This window comes from Rhinatrema bivittatum, chromosome 9, assembly GCF_901001135.1.
Source record: "Rhinatrema bivittatum chromosome 9, aRhiBiv1.1, whole genome shotgun sequence".
Lineage (NCBI taxonomy): Eukaryota > Metazoa > Chordata > Amphibia > Gymnophiona > Rhinatrematidae > Rhinatrema > Rhinatrema bivittatum.
The window spans coordinates 53,238,909-53,264,554 of record NC_042623.1 but is presented as its reverse complement, the minus strand read 5'-3'; the positions used below and the strand labels follow the sequence as shown (position 1 = coordinate 53,264,554).

Sequence of the window (25,646 nt, the reverse complement as noted above, 5' to 3'; positions counted from 1 at the left end):
TAATTTTAAAGTGTGCGCGATAGGGTAAACATACCTTGAGATGTGACATCGTACTTTTCTGCAGAAACAGATTTTATCTCCATAGTAACTTTATGCAGCATCTCAGTAACTCGCACCTGCTTCATAAAATCTTGCAGCATGGCTTTCCCACAGCCTCTCAAATAGGCTTCCAGAAGTACTGCAAACCTCTGCTGATAGTGCATGGACTGAGCAATCTCACTCCTCAGGAACCAAAATAAGAAGTGACCAATTCTTTTGCTCTGAAAATAGAAATTTAAAAAAGGTGAAAAAAAATGTGCACTGCAACCTTTAGTATCAGAGTCCATTTATTGCTTTGTTGCCTGTGGAAAGCTATGACCTCAAATGCTTGTAGTTTGGGCAATAAAACCCCAGACCTGAAGGTCCTAATGGTAGAGGCAGACTTGGACATTGTTGCTGTTACAGAGACATGGTTCATGGATTCTCATGATTGGGATACGGCCATACCAGACTATAACTTATTAAGGAAGGACAGAGGAGGACAGAATAAAGGGAGGAGTAGCTCTTTATGCCAAAAACAACATCCAAGCAACTGAACTGCAAGGAATGTGGAGTAGAAAAGAAGCATTATGGACCATCCTAAAATAAAAAAATGATGGTGTATCCATTTTTACTGGAGGCCTCCGACTCAAACAGAAGAACTAGATAGAGATCTAGTCAAAGACATTCAAAAGGTGGGAAAGAAGTGAGAAGTGTTGATTGCTGGAGATTTTAATCTGCCGCGGACATAAACTGGAGAATCCCTTCTGCGGAATCTATCAGAAGTAGAGATAGTGGATGCCCTGGAAGGGGCTCTGCTCAAACAAATGGTAATGGAACCCACGAGGGAGGATGTTATACTCGACCTAGTGCTCACTAACAGGGATAATGTCTCTAATGTCCGGGTGGGTGCCCACCTCAGCACCAGTGATCATCAAACGGTATGGTTTGATATCGCAAATAGCATACAGAAAGGTTGCATGAAGACCCGAGTTTTTAATTTCAAAGATACGGACTCTGTCAAAATGGGGACATACCTGGATGTAGAACTAGAAGACTGGGAGAAAATGAGAGAGGTGGAACAACAGTGGGCCAAATTAAAAGGAGCAATTATAAAGGCAACAAATCTATGTTAGAAAAGTAAACAAAAGTAAGAGAAATAAGAAATCAATCTGGTTCTCAAGGAAGTGGCTGATAAAATAAAAGCAAAAACAGCAGCATTCAAGAAATATAAAAGATCTCAAAAAGAGGAACACAGGGAAGAATATCTGGTGAAATTGAGGGAGATAAAGAAAGAAATCAAGAAAGCAAAAAGTCAAGTGGAAGAAAGGATTGCGAAAGAGGTAAAGTGAGGTGACAAAATATTTTTCAGATATATCGGAGAAAGGTCCAAAGTGGTATAGTGAAATTGAAAGGTGACAAAGATCAATGTGTGATGAGAGATGAAGAAATGGCAAAAATATTAAACAAATATTTATTTATTAGGTTTATATACCGTTATTCTGTTAATCAATCGCAACGGTTTAAAATAAAATTAGTAATAAAACATTAAATTAAAATAAAACAATTAATATAATAAAAACAGTTTACAATATAAAAGGAATAGAAATACATAATAAAATAATAAACAATAAACAGAATAGGAAGAAAGCAAACAGGCTTCTAAGAGTTGCATGTCTCAAGATGTATTAAAATTTCCTTCGGGAAATGTGACGAACCAATTATGTTACAATCGAACTCTCATATGCCTGTTTAAATAACCAAGTTTTCAAATCTTTTTTAAAAGCCACAAAGACTCTACAATCTTAATACAGACGGCAAGGAGTTCCATAGTTTTGGTCCTGCAATGGTTATAGCTCTTTCCCAAACCTCGCTCAAGTGCGCAGATCTTACTGAATGAATGTTTAACAGACCTTTGTTTGCTGATCTTGGATTTTGTTGCAGGATGTAAAGATGGAGAGAGGCATTTAGCCATTCAGTTTTATCATTATTGATGGCTTTATGTAATAAACATAAAATTTCAAAATGAATCCAAAATTTTACAGGTAGCCAATGTAAAGCCATCAAAGTTGAAGTAATATGATCAAATTTACTACCATAGATTATTACCCTGGCAGTGTTCACTAAAGAAGATCCTGGAGAAGGACCATCACTAGTTGACAAGACTGTGGATGGGGGTGGAGTAGACGAAACTCCATTTACAGAAGAGAATGTATGGGAAGAGCTAGGAAAACTGAAAGTGGACAAACCATGGGGCCGGATGAGGTACATCCCAGGATACTAAGGGAGCTGAAAGTCCTGTTCAATAGATCCCTGGAAACGGGAGTGGTGCTGCAAGATTGAAGAGCGGTGGTGGTCTCACGTCACAAGAGTGGGAGCAGACAGGAAGCTGGAAACTACAGGCTGGTTAGCCTCACCTTGATGGGAGGAAAATTAATAGAGACTCTGCTGAAGGTAAAGACAGTGAACTATCTACAATCTGGTGGATTGCTCGACCTGAGGCAGCATGGATTCACCAGGGAAAGGTCCTGTCAGACAAATCTGATTGATTTTTTTTGATTGGGTGACTAGAGAATTCGATCAGGGAAGAGTGCTTGATGTAATTTATTTGGATTTTAGTAAAGCTTTTGATATGGCCCCACATAGCAGACTCATGAACAAAATGAGAAGGTTGGGAGTGGGTGCCAAGTGTTATTATTTGTGATAATTGTGGGTGGATCCTTGGGCCGGTGGCAGATGACCACGCCCAGGGGGAAGATCCTGAGATGGACCACTGGTCAGGTTCAGAGTTGGGAGACAGACACACACTAGTTCTTTTATTAAACTGTTTTAGAGAACCACCAGAGGTGGCAGTAGTGAGCTGGAAGAGTCCGGCTGGGCTGTAGTTCCTCAGGCACTGGAACAGCGATCCCAGGATGGCTGAGCTGTAGAGAAACTGAGACAGTGAGTAGGCAGAGAATGCAGAGTTCAGGAACAGAACCTTGATGGTAACACTCACAAAATAGTCTCTTGGAACAGCCCAGGAGCTGGAATGAAGTAGGCCCTCGAGGAGCGAGTACCTGGTTCCAGGGAAAGCTTTGAGAGAGAGATGGGAACTCATTGGTGTTGTGGGCAGCGGTGACTTCCTGGCAGAAGTTATATTCGGTAGCAGGTCCGGGAACGTGGGCCCTCGAGGAGCGAGTACCGGTTCCAGACTGTGACCTGAAAAGCAAGAGAGAGAGCGAGGCCCCTGAGGAGCGGGTACCCCTGGTAAAGTCCGATGAGGCAGAGTAGCAAGGTAAGCGGAGAGCGAATCCCATCCGCAGCAATACCTGGCGGCAGCTAGGTAGGAAACCTTTTGCTAACTCGATTAGCTAGCAAAACAAAAGACCTTAAATATCTGGAGATGATGACGTCATCTCAGGGGGACACCCCTGAGGTTCGCGCCACAGCTGGTACTTGAGTCGGGGCCGCGCTGTGCACGCGCCCTTAGGCCTCACGAGAACATGGTGGAAGGCAGTGTCTAGCCGGTCCGGGAACGCCGGAGGAGGTTGGCAAGATGACGCCGCGGCAGCCAAACTTTCATCAACCAAAGAGGGAGTCGCCAAAGAGGTAAGGTGGGTGGAGTGGAGACGTCGGGCAGTGACGGTCGCAACACCAAGGTAGTAGTGTGGATTGCAAAAAAGTTGACTGACAGGAGACAGTGTGTAATAGTAAATGGAACCTACTCTGAAGAAAGAATGGTGTTAAGTGGAGTGCCATAGGGATTGATTTTGAGATTGGTTCTGATCAATATCTTTGTGAGCGATCTGGAAGGGATAGAAGGTAAAATTTGTCTATTTGCAGATGATACTAAGGTCTGCAACAGAGTAGACATGTCTGAAGGAGGAGAGAGAATGAAAAGTGATTTAAGCAAGCTTGAAGAGTGGTTGAAGATTTGGTAGCTGGGATTCAATGCCGAGAAGTGCAGAGTCATGCATGCGGGATGTGGCAATCTAAAAGAGCTTTATGTGATGAGCGGTGAAAGACTGATGTGGACAGACTGCGAGAGGGACCTTGGAGTGATAGTGTCTGATGATATGAAGGCAGTGAAGCAATGTGACAAAACAATAGCTAAAGCCAGAAGAATGATGGGCTGCACAGAGAGAGGAACAACCAGTAAGAAAAAAAAGAGGTGATAATGCCCTTGTTCAGGTCCTTGGTGAGGCCTCACCTGGAGTACTGCATTCAATAGTGGTGCCCATATCTCAAAAAGGATAAAGACAGGATAGAGGCAGTCCAAAGATGAGCGATCAAAATGATGAGGGGTCAGCATTGGAAAACTTATGAGGAGAGGCTGAAGGATCTGAATATGTACATCCTGGAAGAGAGGAGGTGCAGGGGAGATATGATACAGACCTTCAGATACCTGAAAGGTTATAATGATGCACAATCGCCAAACCTTTTCCTTTGGAAAGAAATCAATAGAACTAGGGGTCATGAAATGAAACTCCAAGGAGGATGACTCAGAACCAATGTCAGGAAATATTTCTTCATGGAGAGGGTAGTGAATGCCTGGAATGCCCTTCTGGAAGAAGTGGTGAAGACAAAAACAGTGAAGGAATTCAAAGGGGCATGGGATAAACACTGGGATCCTAAAGGCTAGAGGATGGAATTGAAGAAAAGTGCATGGGGGTAACTTGCTGATGTGGCAGTTGCTACCCTCAACAAATGATACTGTTAATGCAACTCCATGATTACTCTGTTTCAATGGCAGAAGGAAAAGGGGAATTGGATTCAGACAGCAACTAACAAAAGCCCCGACTTTTACAGTTTGGGGAACAAATAAACATGGGGGTAATTTGCAGATGCAAAGCTTACTACCCTTAATCACTAAGAGGGTCATTTTCTAAAGCTATCGCACGTGTGCGATAGTTAGCTCGGAGTGGAGTCGGCCCCGGAAGAGGAGTTGGGGCGGTACCGGGGTCGACTCTGTGAAGATTTCTCAGACAGCGAAAGGTATGCATGCTTTTCGCTGTCATTTTTGCGCCGAAAGCGATCGCAGGACTGCCCCCCCCCCCCCATTTTGCCCCCCTTTACCGCGGGATTCACCATGCCCTGCGGCATTAGTGAGTCCAGCCCTAAGCCTGATAGTTTTGAGGCAACTCCAACATTGTTCTCTGCTTCCACGGCAATGGTTAAGGGAAATTGGATTCGAAGGCCCTGATTTTTACAGTCTGGGAAACTGATAAGCATGGGGGTAACCTGCGCAATGCAGCAGATACTGGAATAAGCTTGCTGGGCAGACTGAGTGGATCATTTGGTCCTTTTCTGCCATCATTTCTATGTTTCTATTAGATGCTTCGTCATGCCACACAGGTTCAGCCAGCATCACATGTAACCTCAGCAACCCATTTTAGTTGCTTTATCCTTCTACAGATAATCTGTGCCCAGCTCCACTCCTCCCCCAACCCTTCGATTACATTCTAATATGTGCCTCAAACTCTTTTTTTAAGACAAGAAAAAATGATTATGGGGATGGATAGGTTCCCTTATGAAGAAAGGCTAGTCAGATTAAGGTTCTTCATATTGGAGAAGATATGACTTTGAGGGGATCTGACACAGATTTATAAAATTATGTGTGGTATGGAACAGGTTAATAGGGAAGAGTTATTTACCGTATCAAAAATCGTACTGGGACTAGGGGACAGTCCCTGAAACTAACAGGTAGCAGAGTTAAAACAGAATGGAAAAATACTTTTTTAAATTAATGCACAATTAAGCTATGGAATTTATTGCCAGAAAATGTGGTTAAGGCTTGCAGCAGAGCAAAGTTTTAAAAATGTTTGACAAGTTTCTGGAGGACAGGTCATAAATAATTAGGCAGATAAACCAAATTCTCTCAAACTCTTAATTCTTGGGGACAACAATATGAAACAGATGATTTTTGTATTGGGATTTGCTGGGTACTTCCAGGAGATCTAGAATAGATGCTATGCTTGATGGCGTGGCATTTCCTACATTCTTAAGTGGATAATTACAGATTATACATGTAAACATGAAGGAACTTAAAGGAAGCATAGCATCCAAAGCCTGATCTGAACAGCCAAAAGATGAGAATTTGGGTGGAATGTTCAGGAGACAGACCACCATGGTTAAAATGGAGATGAGAGTGAAATGCTTGTGTACTACTGTTTGATGGGAGGGCAAAAAGTGTACAAATCATTTTGGAACATTTTTAATAAGACAGCGCCTAAGAGAGCATAAAGTACAAGGAGTTAGATTGCCCCTTATAAATGAAAGAAGAGCCTAATTAGCCTTCATTTTTTCTGAGAACCCCCCCCCCCAAACTGTTTGAATGATAAAAACTAAGACCTCTTTTGGCTACCCAATGGCTCAGTGACAGTGTGCAAAAGGGACCAGGGTTTGATTCCTGGCTCGGGGCCTTTGCTCCCTAGGTCAGTGGTATAAGGATTGGGGCTGGGAATGCTGTGGAGACAACAATAGTCATTGTGCAATGATGACATCTAATGGTCAAATTTAAGATCTACGATTCCATCATTCTGGAAGGAGCCCAGGTGAATGGCTGCAGCTGTAAGATTGTCACTTTAGTCCAGTCACTGCAGCAATTTGTGAGGGATTATACAACAGGGAGGGAGAAAAACTTTCCAGGCAATGGCAAATGAAGACACACAGTGCCTGATCCTGGTCGAGCTAGAAGCCCAAAACAGGCAGGAAGAAACTTCCATGTTAAAAAAAAAAGAAAAAAAAGAAAAGTCTACTCACTCTCAGAGCTCGTTTCAGTAGAAACCTGGCTAATGCACTGTCATGATATGGTTCAAATTTTACAGCCTAGAGAGCAAATACAAAAAAACAGAACATTCCGTTAGACATATTTGTAAACAGTTATTAAATGTGTGGTGGTATCTGAGTAGTAAACAGCAATGAGTATATTATTGGTTTTCCACATACCTTAGCCTTATACCTTTAAAAACCTGTAGTGTTTGACAGACTGACACAATTCATGCTCTGGAAAAAGTTAACGTACTTCTAGAATTTTCCAGAAAGGCTTTCACACAGACAAGGCTTTGCAAATAACCATTCCAGGCATATTTGATGATTATAGTTAACTAATGTGTTACTTCTGGAAAGTCAAAAAACATATAATTCTCCATTTTGCATCAATAAGGTACACAAACCGATATATTATTTAATACTAAAAAAAAATACTGAAAAATGCATAAAGGGGACATAATACATTTTCTTTTTATTCCATTCCCATATGTTAAAAATTAAGCATGGCATTTATTCTCTTTTACAGATTAAATTCAGATAGGAAATCCAAGAAACCCAGCCAATGGACAAATTCCCAGACAGGGGTGGGTTTTGCTACTGCAAACTTCAGTATCTTGGTGTACCTTTAATATAAATGTTGAATGTGTGTGTTCTGAGAAGCAGGGAGATACATTAGAGACATTCTCTTAAAATGAAAGAAGCACAGTACCAGCATAATTCAAATAACAATCTTAAAAAAATCTGAGAAAAGTAACAACATTTAGCTAGAAGCGAAATGCATACGTGCATGTACCCTACTATAAGCACATAAAAAGTAAACTAGATATATAGCAACAGATAATTTCAGAGTTCTCAAAGTAAAAAGACAAGAGAACTACAAGGACATTTGCTTGTTTTAATAGCATTATTTTGTTTGACACTGGAGCTCAAACAAGGGTTAGTTTTACCATGAGAATGAGCTTTTTGTGTTCATGCAAATACACGTAGCAAGAGGGATTGCAGGTTAGTGAATGCAAATTTGTCCTACCTGTACAAGCTGTAAGAGATAATGCAGAACATCGTCATCTTGTAAGCTCTCCAGTTTTTGAACTGCCATGGCACGTACATTTTCATCAGAAAAGTTACAGTCTAGTAGTTGCATGGTTAGTCCAACATCCAGTGAGCTACGATCCCATGCTTCTTTTTTAGCCAATAACTGGTATGTTTTGGCCACAGTTTCCTGATGTCCCCATTTCACCGAGCCAAGTAGCTTAGGATATGCTTTTGGATGCTTTATGCTCTCATATCTGAAATGCCACAATAATTCTTTGTCCTCTGGTGTAAGTGGATTAAGTGGATCTGTGCGTATGATCTCCTCAAGCTGCTTGCGAAGCTGGTTGGGCATTTCAGTTCTTATCCTGTCCCCTTCCAGGTCAGACACTGTCCTATGCTTAGGCAAAGCTATTGGATGGCAGTATCTGTCTAGAACAATGGAGATAGCCATTGACATTTCCTTGTCAGGATTAGTTGCAGATGTGAGCTTGTCAGCATTGATACTTCCTTGCTCTTCTCCTTTACCTGGAATTTTCCACATATGAAGCACAAAGTCCCCTTGCCTCAGCAGGGAACGATGATCTATTAATAAAAGATTTACATAATAAAGAAGCTGGTTTTTGCATTTAGAATCTGAGGACAAGGCTTCATGTGGCTGCACATTTGTCTTTGTGGTTAATGATGGCGATTTTCCACAATATATTTGAAGATTTAACAAAGCTCCTTTTGGCAAGTCTTTAATTTTAATATCAAATTCAAGCCACATATTCCACAGAACCTCTTCAGTAAAAGGCTTGCAAGTAGTCCTCTTCTGAGCAAGAAGCTGTTGTCCATGCTGAATATTGGCCTCAACAAAAACCATGAGTTCAGTGTTTCTTGGTAGCACTGGGATATCGATGCCAATGACTTTTACTCTAAATTTTCTGTTACAATCCCACAAAGAGATCGTGAATACTTTCTCATGATTTTTTCCTTCTATTGTTAGCTGTTCATGATACCCGGTAACTCCTGTGCAGTCATCCACCAGGGGCCACTCTTCTTTCTGAACTTCATCTAGAGCTGGATCAGGTGGAGTATCTAGTACAAGATGGATTTCTTCCCCATTTTTATGACATTCCCTTATCCAGTGGAAGTCTCTAATTGGCGTGTCTCCTATGATGTATTCATCCCTGCCACAAACTCTGAGCACAAAATTGAGTTCACTATGATCTTCAGGAATATCCAACAATGATTTTTTCTTTGCCATTTTCATAAAAAAGCTTTGAAGGATAAGGTCTGGCGTATCGTCAATTGATACTTTGATTGTCTGACTAGTTGTACCTCGGTGTATAACTATAAAAATATTATTACTAGTTATCCTTTTAAATAAGTATTCCGGAAGTGGTATGGATGTTATCCATGGATCCATTGAATACAATTTTGGGTCTCTACTGGCTAGTTCAATCACACGAGGCGTTGCTAATCGTCGACGGGTAAATTCCAGCTCATCATCATGCACATTACTTACATCTGTAACATCATAGCCAATCAAGTAATTAAGCTGCTTCTGAAATTCTAGGACCTCCTCTGTTATTTTTTGCTTCTCAACAATGTGGATTTTGCCCACGCTCTTTTGTAACACTTTCCAGTAGAGTATGCAGTCTAAAGTTTGTATTACCTGATGCTTGTCGTAAATTTCGTACCATTGTCCTTTCTTCTGATAATGAAGGAGAAAGTGGTCAGGAGTAAGTTTATGGTAAAAATCAGAATTCAAGTTTGTCTCTATTGCATGCATCCAAACCTGGGCTTTCATTTGTTCAACAGTACAGTTTCCAGCTATTTCTAGAACCAAAGTGTCCTGTATTTTAGTAAGCTTGTTAGCAGTAGGTAGGAAAAACTCTATGGAAATGAGTTCCATAGAAGAGAGATTGCTAGCTGCAGAATGGGGCTTCATTCTTCTTCTTCTGCGTTTGTTTTCCTCTCTCAAAACAACAGGCTGTTCATAATTCTCCAGCTCCATCCCAGACGAAAGCTAGCAAATGGACAAAAAGGGTCATTAAAAATGAATACACTAAAGATTCACAAATGTACATTTCCAATGTTGTCAACAAAGTCAACTGAATATTGAGGATACTCAAATTGAAATGAATTATATTTATGCCAAGCAAATGATCAACAATGTATGCAATTATTGTTTTATATAGGAAAGATAAACAATTTCAGGCACAAAAATGATTTTACCCATACATGTTGATATCAAAATCTTTTTCTCAGATTAAAAATAGGATAAGATGACATGCCGAGTCAAACTAAAGGTCCATCGAGCCCAGTATCCTGTTTCTAACAGTGGCCAGTCAGACCACAAGCACCTAGCAGAACTCAAACAGTAGATTCATTCCTTATTGCCGACTCCCAAGAATAAATGGTGGCTTTTCCAATCTACCTGGCTAATAATTGTTTATGGATTTTTCCTCCAGGAAGCTGTCCAAACTCCTTTTAAACCCAGCTATGCTAGATGCCTTAACCATGTTCTCCAGCAACAAATTCCACAACTTGATTGTGTGTTGAGTGAAAAAATACTTTCCCTGATTTGTTTTAAATCTGCTACCTGTCCGTTTCATGGAATGTCCCCTAGTCTTAGTACAATGTGAAAGGGTAAATAAACATCCCTTATTTACCCATTCCATTCCAACAATGATTTTATTAAATTCTATCACATCCCCTTTTCAGTTGCCTCTTCGCCAAGCTGAAGAACCCTAACCTGTTTAACCTCTCTTCATAAGGGAGCCAAGCTGTTCCATCCCCTTTATCATTTTTATTGTCCTTCTCTGAACTTTTTCTAGTTCCACTCTATCTTTATTGAGATGGAATGGCCAAAACTGCACACAATACCTAAGATGCGGTTGCACCATGGATCAATACAGAGACATTATAATATTCTCCATTTCTATCCTAACATTCTATTTGCTTTTTGTTCACTGCCATTCACTGAGTCAATGATTTTAATGTATTGTCCACAAAGACTCCAACATCCTTCCATTTCGTTTTGAATAGACAAAATGAAATGAAAAATGGAAAAAATTCTGAAGCAAAAAACGCAAAAATGAATATGATTTCATTACATGCTCTTAGCTTCACACCTTCCCCAGAATAAAGGACATCATCTCTGCAGTACACTCAGCCCCTGCCAGCCTTACTGAACAAGAAAGTTGGTACAACATCTCCTGTGCTGTAGTTCCATGGACTAACTCATGGGTTATTTTTTCTGTATTTACACTTTCCTTCACAGTCCACTCATCAGTTGCTCTTGCCATCTGTATTTATACTCCACATTATCATTGTGTTGATGGCAGTAGATACTCTGAAGATGAGAAGATTCATACCAATAGGACTGGCTAAGAGAAGCTTTCACAAACTTTAAAAACATACATTTCTCAACAAAAAACAAAAGGTCAAATGAATAATGAAGACTTATAATGATGTTAACTGATAATTCATTTATCTATTAACTTTTTTCATTAAGCTTAAAAATCACTAAAGAAAGATACTGCTATCTACTTAAGACATCAGGGGAACCACTATTTCCAATGTCAAAATAGAATACTGTTGCACAAGTAATTCTCTTATGCAGAATAAATATGTTAGAGCTAGAGTAAGAGAGGGGAATGTCACCATGCAACTTGTGATAATATTTTATCACTCTGGAATGAGACTATTCTTTGTCATAAGGTGAGAGAAAACTGAGAAGCAAATGTTCAAGTATTATTATGAGATAGCCATTTTGCATTGTAATTTTGAAGATTCCTTTAAAAAAAAAAAAAAAAAAAAAAAAGCCCATGTTAAAAAAAACAACCCCTCTCGCAGGTGAAACCACCTGCTATCCAGCATCCACTCATGCAAATATTGGTCTTATACTAGCAACACCACAAGGTCAATTCAGCCATTTTTATGCCATAAAGGAGGCAGTGGCGAATAGTTGCTTCAGGTAGACTGGTGAATAAATGTTTGCACATCAAAGCTGTTAGTTGATTGGGGAAATTAGGAACACACTGGCATATGTTTCATTTAAGGAACAATTTTTTTAATGCGCTAAAGTGATTTAGTGTGTGTTAAATTGTGTTAACGCAAACTAAAGGTAACTTTGTATAGGGAACCTTTGGTTTCCCTAACAGGAGTTTACCAATTTATTGGTGAGGCTCTGTGTAGAAATTAGTGAGAGAGGTTTGGGTTTTGCTCCCCCATGTGGAAACAGCAGATGGTGTGTCCTAGCAGTTTATTAACCCAAAGCACCATCTATCCTTGTGGATTTTTAGTTGCATTTTCAAGTAGACAGGAGCCTGAAGTTTCCTGCCGTGTAATTTTTCCTTAAGTTTACAGAAAGGACTGAAATTTTTCCCTGTTGGTGGTTGGCCTCCCATTGACCAAATTCTGCTTGCTTTTACTCTTTTAAGCCAATTTTTGGAGAATTCCCTGTGAGGGCCAGTCCCCCTTGTTGCAGTGGACTGGGGCCGTCCCTGTGTTCAAGGCTGGATTTGAGGTAAGGAAGACCTGCAGTGTGCTATCTCTCCTTCAGAGGATAGACCTAAAGTGACCAGATACAGGAGAGTTTGAACTTTAAATTAACTGTCTTTTTTGGACTATCTCCTTTGTTTGTGGCTAGGAAGTCATTCTACCTTTCCTGCTTCTTACTTGATTTTTCTCTTGGGTTCAAAGACTATTTTTGCTCCACTGGAAGCAAATAGCCCTTGGTACCCGGGCCGCAGTAACCAAACAATTGAGAGAGAAGTGTCTTTCATTAAGAAAGGACCTAAGGAGCTTGAAGGTATTCATTTGGAGGAGAGAATCCCTGCCAATGGCATAAGAGGGAAGAAAACTAGAAGATACAAAGTAAAGGTAACAAGAACTTTGATGCTGCTGTATAACATATTACAAAAGGAAATAGTAAAGTGCCCATCAGGCGCTGCCTAAGGAGTTAAAGCTGGGGTGGCCAACTTGTGGCTTGAGATGTGGCTCTTGCCTTCCTGGCCACATGACAACTAAACAGTACTGCAGAGGACAGAGGGGAAGGACTGGAGCAGGAAGTGCCACAATAGAAAAGAGCAGGAAAGAGCCATTCTGCTCCAGTCTTGTCTACCCTCCTCCTCCCCCTCTCTGATAGTACTGCTGGTTGCTACAGAGACATGAGGGAGGGGCCGGAGAAAGGATCAGAACAATTTTATCTGCTTATCCCTGCTTTACTACTCACCCTACTTCTCCACCCCCACCCCTAACTGCAGTCAACAATAGTAGAGGACACGAGCGGGTGAAGTTGAAGCTGACAGGACAGCAAAAAAGAACCAGTCAACTCCCTGTTTCAATCCTTACCATCCTGTCCAAAATCCCCACCTCATCTGCTACCTGGAATACAGGGCTCTTCTCTGGTCTTTTATCTGGAGGGGGAAGGACTGGAGTGTACATAGTCCCAGGCCCAGCAACTCAATATGCCCATACGACTTAGGATTCAGCTGACCGTAGAGAGGAGGAGGAGGGGGGTCATCTAAAGCTCCAGTCAGGCCAGAATAAATTTGTGGCAAGAGAAATGGGGTGAATGCTGAAAGGGGATGAGAGAAGGAAATGAACATAGTCTATGAATACTTAGGGGAGTAGTGAATAAAGTGAATACTTGAAGGAGAATTGGTACAAGAAGGGAAAATGCTTCTAAGGGCAGTGACATGAAAAGAGGTGAATGTTGCAAAAGTTGGTGAGAATAGTACAAGGAGGAGCTTATGCTGTGGAGAAAATGAGAGGTGAATATTGTTTCCCCTCCCTATTTCCCTGACGTCAGCAATGAAATTGTACTGACTGACACCTTATTCCTCTCTAAGATCCATGCTGCCACATATTCTGTAAAAGGTGTGAGGGGACCAGAACTTGAGTGGAGGAAAGAGAGGGAGAGAGAGAGAGAAAGAGCTGGGTTAAGGTGTGGTATGAGAGCCATGTGGGGAGAGTGGATGTGGCATGAGAGAGCCAGGGATGGGGATAAAAGGGGTTCAAAAGAAAGGGGAAATGCAGTGGAAGGATGTGAGAAAACCAGGGGTGGGTATATATGCAAGAAAGTCAGTGGTGGTGATTGGTCGGAGGGTGAAAACCAGAAATAGCATCAGGGTGAGGCAGAGGACGTGTGTATGTGTGAGGTCCAGAGGGGTTGAAAGGGAAGATAGGGTGAGGATTGGTGACAATCATAGGTAGTGAAAAGAAGGGAGAGTGAGAAAGAGAGCGAGCTAGGGAGGGTGAAGGGGGACATGGAAGCTAGAGGTGCAATTGGGTGGAGGAATGAGAGAGCCATGGATGGTGATTGGAGAAAAGATTTGAGAGAGACACGTGCAAGAGGTGGTGAATGCTTCTGGAGAGAGTAACTTGGAAAGAGGTGCATTTTGGGGAGAAGTGGTGGGTGTGAGAACCATTTGGGGGTAATGGTGGGGGATGAATGAGAGAGGGTACTGGAGAGGAGGGATCAGAAGGAGCGAGAGGGTAAGAGGTGGTGGGAGCAGGGAAGTAATTGGTGGTAGACATAGGGTGAGAAGAGGTGGACAGAGCAGTATATGGGATGGGGAAAAGGTGTTAATGCTGGAGCTGCTGAGCCCATTATTGTTCTTGTGAGGTTTGGGGAATATTAATCTGTGGTAATTGAGAGAGTGATGGGGACAAGGGAGAAAAACAGACATTAGGCAGAGCAAAGAGGGAGAGAAAGAAAAACACTGGTAAAAGACAGATGGGGACAAGGTGGGAGTATTGAGAGAGCTACTGGTGGGGGGCAAGGAGAGAGGATTAAGAGAGACTGGTGAAGAGAGAGTGCAGAGATTGAGAGAGAGAGACTGATGGGAGGACAGAGGTTGGGGTCAGGATGGGACTGTGATGGGTGGGGTAACTGAGAGACTGTGGGAGAATTGAGAGACTAGTGAGGACAGGATGAGGAACTGAGAGAGAGACTGGTGGAAACAGGATGAGAGGATTGAAAGACTCAGGGGACAGGGCGAAACTGGAAGGATTGTGAGAGACTTGTGGGAGGGTTTAAGAGATAAGCTGATCAGAACAGAATGAGATTGACTGGTGGGACAGGGTTGGGGATTGAGAAAGAGAGACCACTAGGAAAAGGATGTAATTGAAGGAGAGAGACCTTGGGGACAGGGTGCGTGGATTGAGCGAGGGAAAGATACCTTTGGAATTGGGGCTTTCCCCCTCTCCCAGAATTCCTCTTTTTTTTTTTTGTTAGTCTCTCTGGTACTATGCATCCTGATTTTTTGGCTCTTGGTGCATGAACGGTTGGCCATTCCTGAGTTAAAGGTTTAAAGAGGACGAGAAAAAAATCTGGGACTAAATTCTGATAAAATACTGGGATGGTATTCTAACCACCTTCAGTGGGAAGAGTTAAAGATACAGTTTGGGACTGAAGGAGGATTGAACAAATTTCAATCTGAAAAACTAAGGAGAATTTGGAGTAAATTGGGAAGAAGAAAGAATTCAGTGTAAATAAAGTGCTTCCAGTAAAAGTAGAGATTTTGCAAAAGAAGTGGAGTCACAAGTTTATTAAATCTTTCTGCTGACCTATTATTTGACTTTAACCAAGAAACGAACTGAAGCCGTAAAGACCATTTAGTCACCTAATCAACTATCAGTAAAGAAGTTGGAAACCACCATTCTTCTCATGTGTGTTTACTGGGTGCAGAGACAGTGTTGGCTATCAGTGCTGTGTGCAGAGGACAGAGAAAGGGCTGCTCTGGAATCCTGGGACTCAGAAAGCAAAGCTATCTGGTGGGGTGAAGGCGAGATGGAGAGAGTGAAGGCGGGTTTAATGCAGAAAGGGTCTGTCTCTTATTCCTTTTTTTCTTCTATGTACTCCTGGGTTCAAGTTAAAGGATCCATCCCGCCCATTTGTAACAGCCGACATAAGAGAATTGGTAAATACATACATGAAAGTTACACCGATTATCAAAGTGAACTTACATGCATATATGTTCGTTTTGAAAATTATCCCACCGAAATTATGCCAATAAGTCCAAACCTCTCCCCAACTCTGCCATCAGGAACACCTCCACTCAGACTGGGTAAACTTATGTGCATATAGGACATACCTACATAAGTTTACCATAATATTGACGCAAGATAAAAGAGCGACCTATTTGCCCCTACATAGCATATAAAATATCATAGAAAAGAAGCTTCCTGAAACAAAAGAGGCACTGTCCCAGCAAGCAAACAATACAAACTATCTAAATATCTCATTGTGTGTGTCATAACGGCAATTGCACATCACAGGCCTTCCAGGGAGCACTTAGCTGAAGTAATGGGACACCATACAAGCTCTTCAAGGTGCTGCACATGCAGCAGCCATTTCTCCACCTTCAGCTTCCTCTTCTGCATCCCTCTTTTCTGACTAAACAGCTACCTCCTCCAGCGAGGGAAGACAGCGGCAGACATCAAAGTTTGGTAGCAAAAATGAACACCTTGCTAGCTTTACCAAGGGGCGGGGGAAGGGGAAGAGCTCAACATTAACACTTACAAGCACAGAATTTAAGTACCAAACCATAAAATGCTACAAGCTATAAGGACATCACTAGCACCACAGAAGACTAGAACGGTTCCAGCACTTGCCTGGTAGAACTCCACCTCCTGGAAGAAGAGCATACACATAGTCATAGAAGGGGCTCTGCCTTAATATATGGTCTCTGTGCAGACCTAGCAACTCGGCCACAACATACATCACCAATAAGCGATGGGCACTGCAGACCTGTGGAAATGCTTACAGTTCTAGTAGATTACTTCTTTGCTCCTTGGATCAACCAAACCCACAAGTGCAACTGATAGCTCCAGTAACATTAGGGAACTGAGCCCCCCCCCCCCTTCTGTCTTCCTCTTCCATTTTGTACAAACATACTGGATATAGTCAGGCATTTAGGACAACATGGCCTCCAGAACAGAGAGTTAATACATCTGGAGACAAGAGAAATGACTGATCCAAGTCATATATGTATCTGGTTTGTTATAATGTAAACCGGAGTGAAGGCAATGTCTGCTATACCTCGGTATATAAACGAATGCTAAATAAATAATAAATAAATAATATCTTCTGGCACTCCCTGGCAGGAGCCAGTAGTCAAAAAGTGCAACAGGATCACCATTTTCACTTCAACAGACAAGCCAGAAGGTTGGCATGTAGAGAAGCTCATGCATTCAATGCACGTTCTCAAGAAAGCTTGGAGATGAGCTCTGGTCAGCCTGTATCTACTTGAACACTCTTCTCTTTGAGAGCTCCACTAAATCTGCACTAGGGTGAAATATTCTGCTGCAGGAGCCTGGACATCACCTGCAATATGAATAAAAGAGAGTAAATGCACGCTTAAAGTCACTGAGGCCTGGCAAATGTCCATCTAAGTATGACCAAAAGGACTGCACCAGCCATTACAACCCCTTTTATACAAGTTGCTGATAACTTTGACAAATAAGCAAATGATATGTTTCAGCTGTAAGCATAGATACTGCAGCGATTGTGGTGCTGTGTCTTTAAAAGCAACAGGAAACAACTCGAAACTGTACAATTTATTTTTTTTTTGCAACTTTATCCTGGGCCTTTTATCCAATCTCATTCCAAAGGATAGAATAAAACACAACAGTGTGATGTGGGCTGCCTCCCACCATTTTCCATGGGAGAAAGAGAAAATATAAAATACAGAGGAAACAAGTAGAGCTACACAGGTAAAAGGGAGACCGACGCAACTTACGCCTGCTCTGAGCTGGATCACATCTATTTGGAGTAGAGGCCCTGAGAAGATGAACAAATGACCTATATCTAAGAGAGTTAAGAATCATTTATGGGCAGGGTCAGAGGCGGAGCTCCATAATAGAAGAGTACAGGTGAGATCCATCTCTTGTGTACTCCGAATAACTTTTTGAAAATTTGAAAACATACCAAACAGCAATCTAATATCCCCTTTTACAGCAATAGTTATTCAGGAAAACCCGATATTTGGTTGCTGTTTGCCTCCTACAAGTCAGAACTACTGAAGATTAATTTACCCCCATGACATTTACTATATTTTTCCAAATAATTTCTACTTTATCAGATAAAAAAAAAAAAGCAGAACACTAAACAGAATTAATTTGGCTGAGTTTACATAGTAACATAGTTGCAAACATAACAACATATATAGTAGCATAGTAACATACATAGTAATATAGTAACACAGAGCAATATGCTTATGGTAGTAAATGCTGCCCCATGCAGGTTACCCCCATGCATTCCGTTAAGGGTAGTAACTTGTTGCTCTGTGCAGGTTACCCCCATGCATTCCGTTAAGGGTAGTAACTGTTGCTCTGTGCAGGTTACCCCCATGCAATCTGTTAATCTGTATTATGTCTAAGCAGAAGTTGTACCTGTATGAAATTTCTTTTAAGGTGCCCTGGGGCTTTGGAACCTGTATAAATGACGAAATAGAAATAGTAAAAATAAAAATTGCTTGCACAGAGCATTCATTCCCTCTTCACCAATCTTCCCTCAGTTAATGATGGCATCCTCTGTTTTCAGCTTTCCTTTACAGGACGTTTTCAACTTTTGAATGACCTACCTTAACCCAGTGCCAAAAGAGCTAGCTCACTCAGTCCCTTTGCCATAAACATTAAAAAACAAGGAGGTACCAAACCATAAAAAAAAAGAAAATGAACTCGCTGAAAAAGTACTGCTTTTAGTGCTTATGATTTTGGCTCATTGCTCAACTAAAGTGTTCAGAAGCAGCATGTGAAAAGCAGCAGTTCCTTTTTAGGAATGCAACGATACTGCTACCTGTTGTTTAAACAGGAGACGCTATGGTGCTGAAGACTCATTTGTTTGGTATCTGAAGCCTCTTGCTTTAAAAACTCAGGAGTCCTGGGGTGATCAGTCCCCGCATCCACGCCGTTCTGCTTTCTTGCTCTCCTTCACTATCCAGATGCAGAGGAAGTGCTGCTTTTACCAGGAAGGAAGTTTTAACCAAGTTGATTATACATTCGGTAGCTCATTTAGAAATTCAGAATGCACATCCTGTTGCTACAGCAAAAAAAAAAATTAAAAAAAAAAAAAATTTACAGGGTTAGAACAGAAAGCACAACTTATTTATTTATGAGGAGGCTGGAAAGTTACGCCCTCTAGATCACACACAGTAATTTGCATTTCATGAACAATGCTCCATTGGCCTAATCTCTACTGAATATCAGTTTCTTTGATATCAGTCAGACATTAGAAAGCACTCACATGAACTGTTCAAGCATGCTGCTGAACAAATAAAGCAACAGAACAATATACTTGATTACTTTTGGTCAAATCTGGGTTGAAGTATGTAGTATTCGTCTAACTACTAACCAACTGACTACTGAAATACAGTCAGTTCTTTCACTTTCATCTTTCTCAGAATTTGTAGACTTTTTTTTCTTTTTTAAATACTTGGGGATAGATTATAAGAGAGATTGTTAATGCACATCTTAGATTCTCCCAGTTTGTAACTATATCTCCTTCTCCTGCATAAACAGCAAGGAGGCAGGGGCATTAGGGACATTGCAGGTACATTGGACAGACAGAAAAAGATGGAAGGCTGAACAGGAAACTACATTTTCTAAGTAAAAAAAAAAAAAAGGGCAGAAGCTTTTCAGGAGTTAAGGGAAAAACAAGTCTGCTTACTGTAAATGGTATTCTCCATAGACAGCAGGATAAATTAGCTATGACATGTGAGTCACATCATCTGGCAGCACCAAATGGACCTGTCTTAGCTAGTAGAGCTTTTGCTCTACTGAGCATGTGTGGGAGTTCCCACACAGGTGTTACCTCATGAGCCCCTTCAGTTGATTTCAGAGCTAAATCTAGCTAGGTAGTCGACTCTCCAGGTTTGCTATTCAGCATGGCTATTTCATCCTGCTGCCTATGGAGAACAACGTTTATGGTAAGCAAACTTTCTTTCTCCGGAGACCCAAGGTGAGAGTTGCAGTAGAGTTTTTACTAAATAAGCAACCTGGACCCCTACCATGGAAAGTAGACTACTTGGTGAACAGGCTACACACAACTGCTTGTCCGAATTTACTGTCACTCTTTGATAGATTGTCCAGGCAGTAATGGGATAAAAAGGTGTGCATTGATGACCATGTTGCAGGTTTGCACATACCTTTGAGCGGAACAGCTTGCAGATGAGCCACTGATTTAGCCATCGCTCTAACCTGATAAGCCTTAATGGTATCTGTAATTTGTAGGTCTGCTAGCGTATAACAATGTGCAATGCAGTCTGCTAGCCAGTTGGATAATGTACATTTGGCTACTGCTATGTCCAGTCTCTTAAGATCATAAGAGATGAATAGTTGTGAAGCCTGACGATGTGGCTAAGTCCTTCTTTTGTAGTAAGCCAAGGAGTGAAAGTTTCATACACAATGAGAATGTGGCCGAGCAGAGGGGGAAAATCGGTGCTGGGCCTGCGCAATCGGCGCCGGAGACCCGCCGGGGTAAGGCCCAACTTATTTCACCTACCCACGGCCGCCTCCGACCCCGACCACGAGGCAGCCCCTGCCGTCTTCCCTGAGCCGCAGACGCCGACGACATCCTCCGGCCCTTCCTCCGCCTCCGAGGGGAACGCTGAGCACGCACAGCCAATCAGGGGACCGCCCTGATTGGCCTTTAAATCTGAAATTCCCGCCGACCGAGCCCTCTTCATCCGGACGCAACCCTGCCGAGCAGAGGGGGAAAATCGGTGCTGGGCCTGCGCGATCGGCGCCGGAGACCCGCCGGGGGTAAGGCCCAACTTATTTCACCTACCCACGGCCGCCTCCGACCCCGACCACGAGGCAGCCCCTGCCGTCTTCCCTGAGCCGCAGACGCCGACATCCTCCGGCCCTTCCTCCGCCTCCGAGGGGAACGCTGAGCACGCACAGCCAATCAGGGGAACGCCCTGATTAGACATTAAATTTAAATTGTGAGACACCCAAGCGCTGCGCGCCTAGCGTCGCGCGCCGAAGGAGCACGACAAAGGAGCCTGCTCCTTTGTGCGCTCCTTCGTGCACTCCCGTTGTGCACTCCCTTTATGTTCTACAACCTCATTAAGTGACTACAACCTCATTAAGTGACTCAATCCTCTTTGACCTCCCCTGAAACCCCCCACCACCCTAAACTCCCGACCCACCCTCCTCCACCCACCCTTCACCCTATCTATTGAAATCTTCTATGCATCGCTATACTAACAAAACTCTCCACACAACATTATACAGTCACGCAGCAACCAAACAGGCTCTCTCGCACAACAAAAACACACGCTATGGATCTAACACAATGCATTCCCAAACTTCCTCACCACTACAACCAATACCACCCTCCCAAATTCACTCCATCCACTAGACGTCTCACCAAAATCCAAACTAACCCTAAAATATACTTTAATACCCTCACACTCATCACTCTACTACTCATCAATGCACAGTCTATCACCAAAAAAATCCCAATCATTCATGACCTGCTCTCAGACTACCACCCAGACATATTCTGCATAACTGAATCATGGCTCAAACACACTGACACAGTCCTACTCAATCAACTGCCCAGAAACACATACAACATATTCTCCATACCTAGGAGCAAAAGAAAGGGAGGTGGACTACTATTCCTAGCCCACAAAAAACTTAAATTCTCCTCTTTCCCCCTAAACCTACCCCCTCCTTTCGAGACTAACCTATTTAAATCAAAACATCTACAAATACTCCTCCTCTATGCTCCTCCCGGCTGCCTACAACACAACCTCTCCCCCCTGATCGAAGCCATCACATCACACATCAACCTACAAGAACCAGCCATCATACTAGGAGACTTCAATCTCCATATTGACACCCAACCAACAACTCCCACCTGCGAACTCCTCCTATCTTCCATGACAGCTCTCGGATTCTCCCAAATCATTACCACCCCCACTCAGAAATCTGGGCACACCCTTGATTTAATTTTCATTAACAATAAAATATCTGCAACTGAATCACCCACTACTACTCCAACTCCATGGTCCGACCACTACCTCATTCAAGCCAAGCTCCAACATCAATCGAACACAGCAAAAACAGACTCCTGCTTCATTGAATACACCAAACCCTGCTCCAGTGAAGACCTAGCAGAGCTACTCCCGGAAGCACTAAAAACAATCAACCTACATGATGCCAACTCAGCTACAGACTCCTGGATCTCCATCAACGCTGACATAGCCAACACATTATGCCCCACAATAAAAAAGGAAATCAGATCATCTACTAAACAAAATGCTCCTTGGTACACCCCCGAACTGAAAACATCCAAACGAACGCTCAGACAAACCGAAAAACAATGGAGACGAACACCTACACCAAACCTGAAAGACAAATATAGAACACTTCTACACAAATATACAGCTGACCTCAACACAGCAAAACGCAATTTCTACACATCCAGAATTCATGAATACCAATTCAACCCGAGGACCCTCTTCTCATACGTCAAAGAACTCACCAACCCAATCCAGAATGACACAACGCCAAACTCCAACAACATCTCCAGTGACAAACTAGCTCAATTCTTCAAGGACAAAGTCGACAACATCATTGCCAAGATTCCCCTTTCCCACAACGACTCAACAAATATCCCTCCACCCATCCACATTTGGACCCAATTCACTCCTGTTGCATCTACAGAAATTGAACCCTTCATCAAAAAAACCAAACCAGCATCCCACCCCGTAGACTCCATCCCCATCAAAACCCTAAAACTCATCAGAGAGATTATTGCCAAACCTATAACCCAAATCATCAACCTATCCCTCGAACAAGGAATCTTCCCAGACAAACTCAAAAACGCCATAATCAAACCAATCATAAAAAAACCGCAACTCGACAAATCTGATCCTGCAAACTACAGACCAGTCTCCAACCTCCCATTCCTAGCAAAAATCATCGAGAAAACTGTCAACAATCAACTCACAGACCACCTCGACGCCCACAATCTTCTCCATCCAACACAGCACGGCTTCAGAAAACTCTACAGCACAGAAACTCTCCTCCTCTCCCTCACCGACACCATCCTCAGAGGCCGAGACAGTGGCAAGACATTTCTACTGATCCTCCTCGATATATCAGCCGCATTTGACACCATCAACCACAGAACTCTCCTCACCAGACTTAAAGAGATCGGTCTGCAAGACACTACACTCAACTGGTTCAAATCATACCTCTCTAACAGATCCTTCATTGTCAAGACAAACTCTTCTGAATCCTCCCAAGTGCCCCTCACCCATGGCGTCCCTCAAGGTTCTTCACTATCCTCGACCCTCTTCAACATCTACCTCCTCCCACTATGCAAATACCTCTCTGATGCCAACCTCACCTACTTAGTTTATGCAGACGACATTCAAATTCTCCTCCCCATCACCAAATCCATTGAACTCACCATGGAAAGATGGAACAAACTCAGTTCAAATTTATCTCAACTGCTATCACAACTATCTCTCTGCCTCAACCAAGCCAAAACAGAAATCATTCACATCCAGGACGACCGTCCCGCTTCCCCCCTCGAGAGCACCCCCTCAAACAACACAGGAAGCGCAAACAACACTGGGATGCCAAACTTATCAAGAACCTCACTCACACCATCCACAAAAAACCTAGGAGTAACCATCGACAGCCAACTCAACTTTAAACGACACATCTCCAATATAATCAAAGATGGATTTTTCAAACTTCAAACACTTAAAAAACTCAAACCTCTCCTCCAACCGCATGATTTCCGAACAGTACTGCAATCAATTATTTTCTCAAAACTCGACTACTGCAACACCCTCCTCCTTGGACTTCCGGAAATCCACATCAAGCCCCTCCAAGTTCTACAAAACGCCGCCGCCAGAATTATCACCAATCACAGAAAATCCTCCCACATCACACCCACTCTCAAAGACCTCCACTGGCTGCCCATCACACAAAGAATCCAGTATAAAACCCTCACCCTTCTTCACAAAAAAATAAACAACTACAGAATGGTCTGGCTAAACAACAACATCCAACCATATTTCACACAAAGAAATCTCAGATCCACCAACTCAGGTCTCCTCTCCATCCCAACTCTTAAAAATGCTCACCTCAATACAACACGCAAACGAGCCATTACAATAGCTGGCCCTACCCTCTGGAACTCCCTCCCCCCACAGCTCAGAAACGAACCCTCACCGCAAGTCTTTAAAAAACAGCTCAAAACATGGCTGTTCTTGAAAGCATTCCCTCCTGAACCCCAACATCCTATAATAAACGCTCTTGAAAGCCTTACCGCATAACTTCTACTCTGCATGAACGCATAACCCCTCCTCCCCTTCTCTACCCTCCCTTTTCCCTGTCCCCCACCCTACTCGTAACCTCCCTTTTCCCTGTCCCCCACCCTACTCATAACCAAGTCATATTGTACATATTGTATATAGGCTATATGCCATATTTGCCATTTCTATATACACACATCTAATATTTAATATTAATTTTATTCATATGTTACAATGTTCCTTATATTTATTGTTTAATCAACTGTTCTCTTGTTACAATGTAAAATAGGGCAGTTCCGGCTCTATTCAACCTGTTTTCTGGAAACCGATGTGATATCTCGATCGAATGTCGGTATACAAAATAAATAAATAAATAAATAAATAAATAAATAGGCAACACAATGGCTTGATTAATATGGGATGCTGAAACTACTTTTGGTAGAAACTTTGGGTGGGTGCAGAGCACCATCCTGTTGTGTAAGATTTTATTTATTTAAAAACTTTATATACCGTCGTTCGTATTTACCACACAACAGTTTACAATGACAAGTTACATCAAAGATATAAAACAAGGAAATACATCAAATACATATAAGGAAGATAATTAACTAAAGCTTGAAGTTCAGTGACTGTTCTGGCTAATGTTACTGCCACAAGGAATATTACTTTCCATTGTTAGAAACTTGAGAGAAGCCAACTCCAGTGGTTCAAATAGTGTCTTCATCAGTTGTGCCAGGACCCCGTTTAGGTCCCATGGAAAAGGTGGCTTCACAACTGAAGGTTTAGTATGCCATAAGGCTTTCATGAACTTGGAATCTAACAGATGAGTGGAGATAGGTTTACCATCAGTTTGAGTATGGTAAGCTGCTATGGTACCGAGATGTTCTCTGGAACGAGGTGCTAATTCCTTAAGCAGAGAAAGAGAGCAAATAATTCAGTAATTTTTTGGGATCATGTGACTGGATCCAAGGTACTGCGTTGATATCATGTGCAGAATCTTTTCCACTTAAACCTGTAGACTCCTCTAATTGATGGTTTTCTTATAGACACTATTATATCTTCAGCTTGTTTAGGAAAGGATAATGCAGCAATCATTGAGCGCTCAATATCGAAGTCATCAAGTTGAGGAAGGACGGGTCCATATAAAACAGACATCTCTCTTCTCAGGTTAACAAAGATAGATCTGACCCAAAAGGGATGGGAGATCTACTGGACAGCTGTACTAGATACAAGAACATAACTTATCTGGGCTATGCTGGAGCTATGAGGATCAGACAGGCACCGTTTTGGCTATTAGTGGAATTGGTGGAAAAGCATACACAAAATCTGCATTACAATCAAGCAGAAAAGCATCCTGAGCTTATCTGAGCTCACTGGGAAGAATGGAGAAAAAATTTTCCAGTTTTCTGTTTTGCTATGGGGAGATACCCATTCTGGAGATAGTTTTCAAGGGTGACGATTCAGGTGAACTGACCCAAATGTAAACCTGAAAGATGCAGTAGGCCAGACTGACAAACTGAATAGTAGTAAATCACCTGGCCCAGATGGTATACATCCCAGGGT

The 25,646-nt window shown here is 42.2% G+C and overlaps 1 protein-coding gene across 5 annotated transcripts in view; it reads right to left on the bottom strand.

The window, feature by feature from the left end:
* PIK3CG (phosphatidylinositol-4,5-bisphosphate 3-kinase catalytic subunit gamma) overlaps window positions 1-25,646 on the bottom strand; it is a 138,051-nt gene that overhangs the window by 96,997 nt on the left and 15,408 nt on the right. For 2 of the 5 annotated variants that reach the window (XM_029616445.1, XM_029616448.1), the window contains exons 2-4: window positions 7,799-9,814; window positions 6,763-6,828; window positions 35-260 (exon numbers count right to left, since the gene is read on the bottom strand). In XM_029616445.1, the coding sequence (XP_029472305.1) occupies window positions 35-260; window positions 6,763-6,828; window positions 7,799-9,802 (2,296 nt within the window). In that variant the 5' untranslated portion in view covers window positions 9,803-9,814. Of the gene's footprint in view, window positions 1-34; window positions 261-6,762; window positions 6,829-7,798; window positions 9,815-18,192; window positions 18,234-18,383; window positions 18,546-18,598; window positions 18,783-25,646 lie in introns of those variants that run through there. The other 3 variants (XM_029616447.1, XM_029616446.1, XM_029616449.1) reach the window with 3 other exon arrangements.